At 39.5% G+C, this 12,917-nt stretch overlaps 2 protein-coding genes across 2 annotated transcripts in view; both read right to left on the bottom strand.

Annotated features, from left to right (window-relative positions):
• Positions 1-12,917, bottom strand: part of FGF18 (fibroblast growth factor 18) — a 650,869-nt gene that overhangs the window by 573,700 nt on the left and 64,252 nt on the right. The gene's annotated exons all lie outside the window — the stretch shown is intronic.
• Positions 6,984-12,917, bottom strand: part of LOC121929377 (gamma-aminobutyric acid type A receptor subunit pi) — a 34,415-nt gene continuing 28,481 nt past the window's right edge. The window contains exons 9-10 of the mRNA XM_042464944.1: positions 10,160-10,353; positions 6,984-8,100 (exon numbers count right to left, since the gene is read on the bottom strand). Of these exons, the coding sequence (XP_042320878.1) occupies positions 7,798-8,100; positions 10,160-10,353 (497 nt within the window). The 3' untranslated portion in view covers positions 6,984-7,797. The remainder of the gene's footprint in view (positions 8,101-10,159; positions 10,354-12,917) is intronic.

Genomic DNA, 12,917 nt, shown 5'->3' with positions numbered 1-12,917 from the left:
TCTAAACGATGAGCCCAGTGGGCTTTAAATACCTTCTTTAGGGACATTGTTAGGCCCAGCCACCTTAAATCTTTAGCTGCCAGCTCTGTTGTAGAACATTATGCATTACAAATGTTCTTTGGCCAGCTCACAGACAAATGCATCACAAAAATACAGTAGAAAACAATAACAATTCAAATTAAAAACACAGAGCACCAAACAGATACAATTAAAAACAGAGACTGTATTAAATTTCCAAAAAGATTTATTTTTACTCGCAAGTACTCACAAGGGCCCCTGAGTTGGCTTAGATCAGCAGCATAGAGCAATGAGGAAAATATTTTTTTAATTCTTACCTATTTTGCCATTTCTGTGATCTAAATTGTCCTCCCCTCAGATTCTTTCTCCTCTATTTAGGAGGGGGGAGAGGTGAATACAGGTACCTCAATTCAAATCAGTAAAATGGTGCAAAAGAAATGCCTTAACATTCCTTTTCTCAGTGGTTCCATTCCAAATAAATTCAGGGCCGCTTCAAGTAGCTTTTCAGTGAAAATAAAATACATAGAGATGTCCAAAGTAACATGTAGTTTGACCCCCCACTGGCACCACCTCAGCATTTCAAAGCTCCCATAACATTCATTTCATAGGGTGTAGCCACAATACAGAATTAAAGGAGTTTGACACACTTTAACTCTTATGACTCTATTTTGCAGAATCCTGAAAATTGTAGTTTGGTGAAGTATTCAGCCTCATCTGTCAGAGACGTCTGGTGCCTCACTAAACTACAAATCCTAGGATTTTGTAGGATAGAGTCATGGCAATCAAAGTGGTGCCAAAGTCCTTTAATTCTGCAGCGTAGCTATGCTGATAGTTTCCAAAACCCAGATCTGAACAATTGGGAGATACTATTCATAAAACATTCTCCTTGGCCGCCTTGAGTTTAGCCAATGGGCTCTTTATCTATGTATGTTCATTTTATATGGAACATCTTCATAGTCAAGATATGCATGGCAAGTTTCATTTCAGATAATATAATTGTAGCCCATGGTAGTGCACAATTCTACTTTATTCTTGTATCATATATATTTAGGCTATTTTAACTGCTTATGGACTCTTATCTTAAAAAAAAAATTCTCCAGAAAAATATCCAGTGCAATTTAATGTCTTATTAATGATTTGCTCCTATACGTCATCTATAAAAGCTGGAGTATTTCAGATGTTATGTTTTGAATAATGTGCAAGCTTAAACAAGTAGTTATTTCTATGACTGGATCAGAATGATCTCCATATTCACATAATAGCTTTGCCTTCACTTATGCTGTGTATTTGTGTGTGCACACACTTTTACATGTCTGCAAGAGAGTCAGTGAAAAATATTACAATCATACCATATAACTCCAGTGTTTTATCACTTAAGGAATACTAAACCCAGTATTGCAAGTCAACAGTTCCGGAGATTATCATATTGTATTTAAAGTGATTTATCCCCGATGGGATACAGTCATGTTTAATTTTAAAATTGGGTGTTATCTCATGCAGATGCAGCTGGGCGAATGCAACCTGTATGCAGCCCAGATCCCAGCCATGCCTATCCAGTGGCTTTTCAAAAATGGGAGCTTGCCATTTTTTCATCACTTGGCCGTGGCTGCGTGAGATAACACCTGGTTTTAAAATTAAACGCCACTGTATCCCATTGGGGATAAGTTGCTTTAAATACAATGCAATAAGCCCCTATATCTCCGCCTCCACAGCTGTAACAGTTTGATACCAATTTAATTCTTTGTCCTACAGAATTCTGGGATTTGTATCAAAAACTTTTTTAAATTGTCATGCTTCTATTCATGCAATGATAAGATTACTACAGTGGAACCTTATTATACGCGGGGGATCTGTTCTGGATCCCTTGGCGTATAATAAGTTCCGCCTATGCTCGAGCCCCATTGTTTCCAATGGGGCTCGTGCATGGCAGTGTGGCGGCGTGGCAGCGCGCGGGGCGCAACGGGCGCGCGCACCCATTCAATTGAATGGGACGCGCCGCCCCTTCTCCCCCGCTCGCACCAGCGGCTTTGAGCGCCTATGCTCAAAGCCACCTATAAAAAGGCAGCGTATGGCGAGGCGCGACTGTATAAGGTCCTTATGAGCTCTGCCAAATCCATACCGCGATAAGGTTGTAACCATCACCAATGGATTCTATCTCACTGCCCTGTGCCCAGGCAGTAGGCAGCCCATATCCAACCCAGACTTCTCCGGCAGCTTTTCAAGAATGGGAAAATTCTGTTGGTGATGGTTACAACCTGCTTCTATCCCAGCATGGATTTGGTGTGTAATAATCTCCTCACTCTTTTTCATTCCCATGTTAACATATAGACATTCATGACACGAGGCTGCCAAAGCAGAATTACAGCAGGATAATAATGTCTCTGGTCCGTAGCTGCTTCGTCTTCCATCTGTTTCTGGAGTGCTTCTTTTCACTGACGGCCAAAACTCATCAGTGCCTCTCAATTGCTTTTCCACTATTGATTCACATGTGATAAGTTCCTCCTGCTGCACTTCTGATATGCAGGCAGCCACCCACTCACTGTTCCCAAGCAGGCTGTTTTCCATTTTTTCTTTTCTGATTTGCTGTGACTGAGCAATTGGGGAAACAACAGAGGCTGAAAGGCATGTTGGGAAAGGCAAAGACTCGCATACAGAAAGCAGAGCCTGGGCTATAGCAGCACTAAGGCACTTTTGAAGAGCTGTGTGAAAATTATTGTCCCCAAACTGGTATATCTGTGATTCCTACACTAATGTGATTGTGGGGTCTTAGCAACCTGATGTGAGAAAGTCCTCAGAGTACAGTGGACCCTTGGTATCCACTGGAGTTTGGTTCCAGGACCCCCCATGGATACCAAAATCTGAGGATGCTCAAGTCCCATTAAATGGTGTCCCTTATATAAAATGGCAAAAACAAGCTTTCCTTTTTGGATTTAAAAAAAATATTTCCAAGCCATGGAAGGTTGAATCCGTGATTAATAAATCCATGGATTCGGAGGGATGGCTGTAATTAGTCTTCACAAGCAGAAGCTGAGCAACAAACAGTCACATCTCCTCACCCAGCCCCCACAGAGTATAGCAAAAAATAAAGCGGCCTTAGTCTGCTTTATGAAGTGACTTTACTTACAAACGCTTAAGGTTTCAAAACATATTATAGTAAGAGGCTCTGTAATATGCGCTCTTCAAACATGGAGGAAAGAGAGAGAGAACAGCAGACTACAACATGAAGGATTAACCAACTCAAAACTGCAGAGTAACTGATGCAGGGCATGAGAGGTTGAGGCTAAGACCAACAAATAGGAAATGACATTAATGCATTCAATCCCTAAACGTTTGGAGACACATACAAATTAGCAGCTACTGACTACAGGCGTACTAAAGTTGCTTCCTCTGACAATACTGAGAAACTTCTCTGTGGGCATTTTTCCATTCTCTCCCATGTCCAACAAGTAGAAAGTATATAAAGTACATATGATTCAGCAGAACCTAACAGCTTTATTATAAATTTACCTCATCAATACTGTACATATTTGATTTACATAAAATGTGGCTCTTCGGGCTATCATGTTTAATTCTGGATGGCAAAGAAAAGACTAATAGAACTGCTAGTACTCCAGCAAGATACTGTTGGTTGGGCCTCATCTTTTATGAAAAATGCATGAGCATCATGTCAACAGATGGAAACATTTATGCTTGGCACTATGTTTTCAAACAATTATGAAAGCCACATGTAGATTTATTTATTTTTTAAAAAATACAAAGCACAAGCTGAGCTCTTTCATGTCAATGAATATTAAAATCAAGCTCCTTGAAGCTCCTGTTGACACTTCATCAGTGCCATAAGGCTGTTGCTGTCATGGGAATGATGTGCATGGCAAAGACCCAGGAGAACTAATAAGTGAAGAAAAGGTCTTGCAAACACACTTCTTGGTGGATTTTTTTACCATGCAGAAATGGTGTAAGACTAATAATGGAAAGCAAAGAGTTAAGGGTAGGATATCAAGTAGAATACAGGAATATAGATATGCATATCAACCAGAGCTTTGATAAGTTACTGTTCTTGGAGCTGCAGTACAAAGAAAGGTACTTTTCCAAGTTCTGAGGTTGTCAATAACCCCAAATACAAGCAGTTAAATTTACTAGCCTTCAAAGGATAAGCCATTGATACAGTCCTGAACAGGCATTGAAAACAGTCACTGACAGGGGCAGTAAAAAAGATGGTGACCCTGAATCTTCTACTTTGGCCTGAGTGACCCTCTTACAATATACACAAACTATAGACCAAAATTTATCATATAAATATGAGGCCTAAAGAGATTTTCAGGGTAAAGCATTGGCACTATAGTTTGTTTGGAATGGAAAGGAAGTGACAAAGAGAGAGCAAGTATCCTTGTTTGTGATATTTTTTTAAAGCAGTTCTCTTTATTACATTTTATAGAATTGTTTTTTAAATGCCAAGATGTTCAAACCCACATTTCATTACTAGCATTTGTGCTCATTCACCTTGCAATTTCTAGTACTGCTCTGGCGTTATTTTCCTGAAGTCTTGCACTTTATAAAATGTATGATTTATGAATATGCGGTTTTGATCCTTTGCAATGGGCTGCAGGAGAAATGGCTCAATAAAAGGTTATTAAAGAAAAATCCATAATGTTTCATATGTTGTGCTCATTTCATAGAGCAAGGAGCCTGGAGTAACTTTAATCAATCACATGGTAAGTGCCTGCTAGATGAACTTGACAGGTGTCATGAGGAAATCTTCCTAGACACCCTACATCAGCCCAAGTGTGCCCTGGCATATTGTCACCACCACAGACATCCTTGGGAGACAGCAGCACTCTATCAATCTACATAAACCTTTGAACTCAAGCAATGCAATTTCCATAATTTCACATTGTGAGACTCGGGGTCCTTCATTTTCTACACAATGCTCTGTTGCTTGAATTTTGATCCAATTGTCTACTAAATGATTAAATGCAAAGGTTAAAACCCTTCACCCCTTTTAAGAGGCCACTGGTGCATGTGTGATGGCTGTAGCACAGACCAAGGTTCTTTCATCTTGTCAATATCTTTTTGACATATAGATCTACATTGCAGAGCAGGATTACTCCTACGGCTTTAGTAAGACAAACAGAGTGAACCTGTGTAAGAAATATTATGAAATCACATGTTTAATGTACAGCACAGAGGGCCACATCTAGAAGAGTTATTGTGCATATTAGCAGCAATGGAGTGGATGGATTTTTTATCACACACACACACACACACACACACGCAAAAAAAGAGATTCCACCTAAACATTAAGAAGTATTTCCTGAGAGTACGAGCTGATCTGCAGTGGAATAGTGAAGCCTCCTTCTTTGAGGGTCTTTAAACAGAGGTTGGATGACTGTCTTTCCGAAGTGTCTTATTAGTCATGTTTCTGAATGCCATGGGATTGGACTAAATGGCCCTATGATTCTATGGGGAGAAACAAGCAAAGCACAAGTTTGGGAGACTTGATCCAAATCCCAGTCTGAATTAGGAACCTGATGTGAAGGAAGCATGGATTTTACCATTTACCCCGATCTAGCCTCAGTCCAGGCTTGAACCCAGCCATGTACCTGGTTTTTGCACTGGGAAAAAAAAGCTTCCATTTGTACCAGTGAGAGTAATGTACCAGACCCACGGGGCTTGATTGAGACTGGGGTCACATCACTGACTGGGACTCTTGCCAAGATCCTGATCTAGATTGGTTCCCTCATGTATTGTTTACTTGCAGAAAAGCTATACATACTGTCTCATTCAGTTTGGTCATGAATCACAATGGAATACTATCTGTCTCTCCTTAGAAATTATTCCCATCGAACTCAGTAGGGCTTATTCCCAGGTACTGAAAGAAGAGGTTCAGTACATTCTTTAAAAAGCCAAAATAGAAGACTGGAGATCATATGAGAGGAATGTATTCCACAGGAGAAAGATGACACTTCTTATATCTCTTGGAGAATTAGGAGGCTATAAGTCCCCAAATGAAATAAAGTTCAAAAGTTTATATTGGAAATGTATTGTGTAACTACGTTTTCAACAAACCTGGTCATAGCACAATGTTGCTCCAATTTTTATTTTATTTTATTTATTGCTTTCATTTTGAATTTTGAGAGTAATATAATGTCATTATCTGTACCAAACTGGTTTTGGTATTATATAGATAAGGGAGATATCCAATAGTGAACACAGCCATTGTCAGTTTGGTCATACATTTATATCAGACAAATGGCTGAAAAGAACTACAGCAGTCTCTCTGTATCCAAGGATTCTTTATCCATGGATTCAACCATCCATGGCTTGAAAATATTTTAAAATATATATACATTCCGAAAAGCAAGCCTTGATTTTATCACTTTATATGGGAGACACCATTTTACTATGCCATTCTTTTTAATGAGATTTGATCATCCATGAAGGTACTGAAACCAAACTCCAGAGGATATCAAGGACCAACTGTATATTAAAATGGCTGTTCACAAAAGTGTAAAATGCCTGTGACTAAAGATGGCCTGCTGGAGCTTTGCTGAACTGAGAAGGGAAGGTCATTAATACAACTGGGAGGGGGTAGCTATGCGGGGAGAAATGAGCGTATTCTCCCACAATAGCAATTCTGCCTCCCCACTGAAATTTCCCTTCAGTCCCCAGATTTCTAGCACTGTAGTAACTTAACACTTCATTAGAGCATTTAGAAATGCAGTATGTATAGGCTTTCAAAGAAAAGGAGGTAAAGTCATCAAGGCAATGTGAACTCAGCAAATAGAAGAGTTCTATGTATGAACCTTTTTCAGTGTCTTATTCTCTGCAATGATATACATTTGGGTACTGAATGAAAATTTAATTCTGGGCAGATTTTTTATTTGGAAGGAGCCATGCCCTCATTCATCCCACCTCTCATACATACACCTACAACCATGAACTGGCCTTATTTGTTTTTTAAAAATCTGATTGCTTTAGCATGTAATGACAACAACACAAGAAGAGTCTTACCTTTGTTGACTCCTAACCTGCTTTGTCCCCACTACCAGCCAGAGGTATAGTGGAAACAGGTTCACAGGATTAGAACTTTTTATTCAGCAGAGATGATGATAATATCATCTCTGACACCTCAGTCTAGTGTTCCTGTTCCCTTTGTCTTCAGCTACAATCCTCACAGATGCTGCACTTGGGTAAGGAATGGGTTTTTCTAGTAACAAAATATTGTTGCAACCTGTCCCTGTTGTAATGCAAAGCAATTCTGGTTGCCTTAGCCATGATTGGACAGTGAAGACCCATTAGATTTACAAAAGCCTTGCTCCTGGGGAAGAATAAATTAATTGATATGGAAGGCCACAGATGTTTACATTTTTGGGTTCTCCCTTGACAGCATGGCTACGGAGCCTGACATGATGTTCACTTGGAATTTGCCACCACACTACTGCAGCCAGCAGATCACCACCCATGCCCTGCCACATATTAGACTTTGCTTTTGGCACAACCCTGTTAGTGCTGGGTTTGGGACAAATCCTGAATGTGGCAATGCAGCCACACACAGTAATACACATCAACATTTGAAGTGCCAGAGAAAAAACATAGGCAAGGCTGTCCCCAAAGTCCCTTCATTCTACAAGGGGTCACATCAGCAGCTCTAGATGTCCTGCCAAAAGGAAATCATCTGGCACATACTGCATCCACTGAAATACTGACACTTGTTGAAAAATGAACTTCTGTGTATGCTGTACTGATAGACTGACAAATACTATTCTTTGAGACACTTTCCTAAAACATCAGATAATAAGCCCAGTATACCAAATTAACTACTACAAAAAAAGAGGGAAATAGCAGTTTTGAATAGTGATCAATGTTGCATGGATTCTGAATGGTGAGAGAGTCAATGACTTTGTGCATTTTGTTCTTCAAGATGACTCTCATTTTGTCCTTTGGAGTCATGGTTAAGCCACCATAGTTGACATTATCAATGGCAGAGAAGTTTATCTTTTGATTGTAGCTGGTGACAGAAGTATTCAGGATGTTGGTGATAGTGACATCCTCGTTTTCTGTGCAAACATCATCTGGTGAACCCTAGAAAAGGAAAAAGTTACTAACAGGTGAGGATGTGACTATCTCACTATTTAGTAAACAATCCACCAGAATATAAGGTAATGCAACTGCAAATGGCAAGAGTGTGGCATAACTCGGCTGCCAACACACCATTTGTTTGGGATTTTTAAAATCCCTGGAAATCTTAGTCAAAGCCAAATTCTGATTCACTGATATTAGAGCCTGAGGGACCAAATATTAATATCCTGCCCAGTCATTCAGTGAACATATCCTTTGATGGCTCATAATTTTTAGGAATTTCTTAGTCTCAATAACATATCCTCCAACTATCCTGATTTAGCAGAGACAGTCCTGATTAGTCCTTTGCTACTGTACTCTTCCAGCTGTTTTTAAAATGTCCCATTTTTCATTCTCCTATTACTACTTTCCCTTTTCTCCTCTGCTTACTTCAATTGCTACAAACTGAATTCAAAATGCAAACGTGGTTTGCACTCAACTAACTCAACTAGGGACAGAAGAGAGGGGTCAGAATCTTGCTCTTCCCAGTAGGCTCAGAGAAAAGCATACTGCTGTGGCCACTCCTAACTTGTGAGTTCTTCCTCATTAATAACTTTTCCCATCTTGATCACTATTGTTGCTTGGCCCATGTGTCCTGGTCTCCATCTGTGAAATGTTGAAGGGTATGCAATAAAATTCTCCCCCACCCATCTCAATATCACAAAAGAATTTTTTGGCCTTTTGCCACCACTCACAGAAACAGCAGCTCTGGAATTTCTTTAAAACTGCTAGTGAAATACTGCCAGTTGTCATTACTCTGTTAGATTCTGGGAAATTATAACTGGGAGAGATTATGGCTGAATATGATTTCAATATGGGCCTATGCAAAATGAAAGATACTATTGAGTACGTGGGAAGCATAACCTGGTGTCCATGGCTAAAGAAGCAAAAACTAGGGAGGATCCAGTGGAATCCATTAAAGAAACTAGAGACACATATCAAGGTGCTCAAAACATGGTTGTTTATGGTTTCACACGAAGTGTATTCTTAAGGCCTTCTTTGGGGAACTACTTAGAATCAAATTTCAGAAATTTCTGAACCAGGAACTCTCAAACCATTGACTGGAATGATGTTTATTGATTTTGCTCAATAAATGATTTGAGAGTTCCTGTTTCAGAAATTTCCGACGTTTTATTCTAAGCAGCCCCCTGAAGAAGGCTTAAGGGTACACATAGGAATTTTTTATTGCTGAACAATAACCTTTTGAGCATCTTGTGACTTTTTAACCTTGGCCAGCTGCTACTATCAAATTGCCTCAGCAGGATCCAGCAGGAATGACTGCTCAGGTCCCTAATATATTATATTCCATTTATTATAGTATGTTTTACACGCATACACACACAGATGCTCTAACAAAAATGTGATGGCTAGGTCTAGTTGCCATTTTAATTTTCCACAATTCCCTAAAGCAATGCTACAACACTCTGATACGTCTTAGAGCACCTTCTCTGCAGTCAAGACCACCTACAGTAAGTCCACCATCATAAGAGACCACTGTACCAGAGCACACTTTGCCCCAAGATACTTTGAACTTGGAACCAGCCCTGACTTTATGGATACAAGAGTAAACATAATCTGAAATAATAATTGCAGACTAGTGAAATGCCTTTGGCTTTGTTATGATATATGATGGTTCACTAGTTTCTTAACTGGGAAGGTGGATGTCTAGAAGGTAAAATCTTTCCTCCTTCTAAGCACACACACACACACAAACACACACAGGAAAAATGCATAAGTTACATTTTCCTGCTTGCCTCAACTGAAAAATCTGACACTTTCAGACTATGTTTTTAAGGAAGTACACAAGGCCTATGACTAAATATTAAAGTTCATCCTTACAATTTTCCCATTGTGTTAGTTTCCACAACCAAAAAAGCATACACATACACACAAGAATACATATAAACATTTGTACATATAAATGTGTGTGCACACATGGGCACATGGACACGTATGCAGAGCATTTTATTGCAAATGTTTGTTGGCAGCAAGATTTGCTTAACCTTTTATATTGTTTGCTCACCTTTTGAGGTTTATTGGATGCATATTTTTGAGACATGATATAGTGCGCGACTGCATATTCCACCAAAGCACCAAATATAAAGCTGAAGCAAATGCCTAGGTAAATATCAATGGCTTTAATAAAACCATTGGTCTTCGTTGCTGAGTTACGACTGCCCATCATCAGAGTGGTCATTGACAATACAGTTGTTACTCCTGTAAAGCAGAACAGAAAACATTTTCATTGCAAAGCAAATGAGCATTTTTCTTTCAAATTTAGCAGATACAGTCAGCCCTCCGTATCTACAGATTTTTTTATCCATGGATTCAATCTTCCATGGCTTGAAAATATTTTAAAAATATATAAAATCCAATAAGCAAACCTTGATTTTGCCATTTTATATAAGGGACACCATTTCACTGTGGCCTAGGTGGTCTGGAAAAGGTGCTCTGAGAAATATCAGAGTGTATTTAATGGGACTTGAGCATCCACATTTGTTGGTGTCCATGGGGGAATCCTGAAACCAAACCCCAGTGGATACCAAGGGCCCCCTGTAGTACGTTTGCAAAGAGAGCCAATCTGGTGTACTGGTTTGAGCATTGGACTACAACTCTGGAGATTAGGGTCAATTGCCCGCTCGACCACAGAAACCCACTGGGTTACCTCAGGTGAGTCATACACTCTCAGCCCCAGAAAAACCCTTAATAGATTTCTCTTAGAGTCACCATAAATTGGAAATGACTTTGAGGTGCACACAGCAGCAGCACCAGCAGCAACAACAATAACAATAAAAGTTTCCAGGGCTGGCCCAAGGTATTTCACAGCCTATGGCAAAGGGCAAAATGGCACTTCCTTCATATCACATGCAGAGACCAACCAGATTAGCAATTGACTATTATTTCAGTAACAAATAGAAAGTCACTTTTCCCAGGCCTGAGGACAGAAGCTAGCTTTGAAGGCATTGGGCAGGCTGCATAGCAAATCTCAGCTGCTTTCTGAGATCTCACTGCAATTTTCTTTGACACACTTTTACCAATTATATATATGAAGGAATAAGCCCTACTCTACAAGAAAGACTTTTACCATGTATTGAGTGAGAAATAACAGATGTTCAAGCTGGGTTCAGGAAAGGAAGAGGTAGTATGGATCATATTACAAACATACTTTGGATAATGGAGTGCACCAAAGAATGTGAAAAGAAATCAGTCTGTACTTTATAGGTTATAGCCTTTGATTGTAATGACAATGAAAAAGTAAAGAAATGGGTGTGTCACATTTTATTGTTCTGATGCTTAACCTGTATTACAAACAAGAAGCTACTATTAGGGCAGAATACAGAGAAACGGAATGGTTGCCAGTTGGCAAGAGGGTCAGGCAAAGCTGATCACCTTCTCTGTTGAACTTGTATGCTGAACAGAAAGCAGGATTGGACTCAGGGGAAGGACCCATGAAAACTGTAGGAAAGAATACCAACAAATAATGATATGCCCATGGCACCGTAACTACTAGCAGAAAATAGCAAAGATTTGGAATGATCACTGAAGAAACTCACAGAAAAAAGTGCAAAGGGAGATTTACAGTTAGACATTAAGGAAACAAAAATAATGATAGCAGATTATTTACATAAGTTTAAAGTAGATGATAAAAATATTGAAGCAGTTCAAGGTTTTCCATACCTTGGCTCAGTCATTAATCAAAATGGAAACTGCAGTCAAGAAATCAGAAGAAGATTAGGACTTGAAAAGGCAGCTATGGAAGAACTAGACAAGATCCTTAAGTAAAGATACATTATTGAATATTAAAGTTAGGATTGTCCATGCCATTATATTTCCCATTTCTATGTATGGTTGTGAAAGCTGGACAGTGATGAAAGCTGATAGGAAGAAAATCAACTCATTTGAAATATGGTGCAGGAGAAGAGTTCTGTGGATACCACAGACCAGTAAAAAGACAAATAAATGAGTCCTAGAGCAAATCAAGCCTAAACATTTCCTAGAAATCAAGATGATTAAACTGAGACTATCATACTTTGGCCATATCATGAGGAGAGAGGACTCCCCAGAAAAGACAGTAATGAAGACATAGAAATGGTGGCTTAGTGGCTGTCACCGAATCTGATGATTGTAAGGTCAGAAGATTGGAAGTTTGAGGCCTAAGCATCACAGGATGAAGTGAGCTCCTGTCAGTATTCCCAGCTTCGCCAACCTAGCAATCTGAAAGCATACAAATGAAATAGATAAATAGGTACCACATAGGTGGGAAAGTAACATCGTTCTGTGCAGTCATGCTGGCCATATGATTATAGAATCATCTTTGGACAACACTGATTCCCTCTGCTTGGTAACGGAGATGAACACCGCCCCCTACAGTTGGTTACAGCTAGACATCCATGCCAAGGGGAAACCTTTACCTTTAAGGTAGAAGGTAGAGGGCAGAAGGAAAAGAAGAAGACCACATTCCAGATGGATGGACTCAATCAAGGAAGTCACAGCCCTGAGTCTGCAACACCTGAGCAGAGTTGTTGATTATAGAGTGACATGGAGGGCTCTCATTCAAAGGGTCACCATAAGTTTATTATGACCATTCAAATCACCTACTATATAAAATAGGTATTATTAACTTCATGGGTGGTTGAGGTTGAGGGAATAACTGCATTATTATTATGTAGGGATTATTATGTGTTTAAGGGAGGGAGGGGATAATGGGAATTACTTTGTATTGTATGAATTTCTGTTACTGTAAGCTGCCTCGATCCTGATGCAGAAGCGGGATAAAAATA

Source organism: Sceloporus undulatus, chromosome 1 (assembly GCF_019175285.1).
Source record: "Sceloporus undulatus isolate JIND9_A2432 ecotype Alabama chromosome 1, SceUnd_v1.1, whole genome shotgun sequence".
Taxonomy (NCBI): Eukaryota; Metazoa; Chordata; class Lepidosauria; order Squamata; family Phrynosomatidae; genus Sceloporus; species Sceloporus undulatus.
The sequence above is the reverse complement of the archived record's forward strand: the minus strand, read 5'-3'. Positions and strand labels throughout refer to the sequence as shown.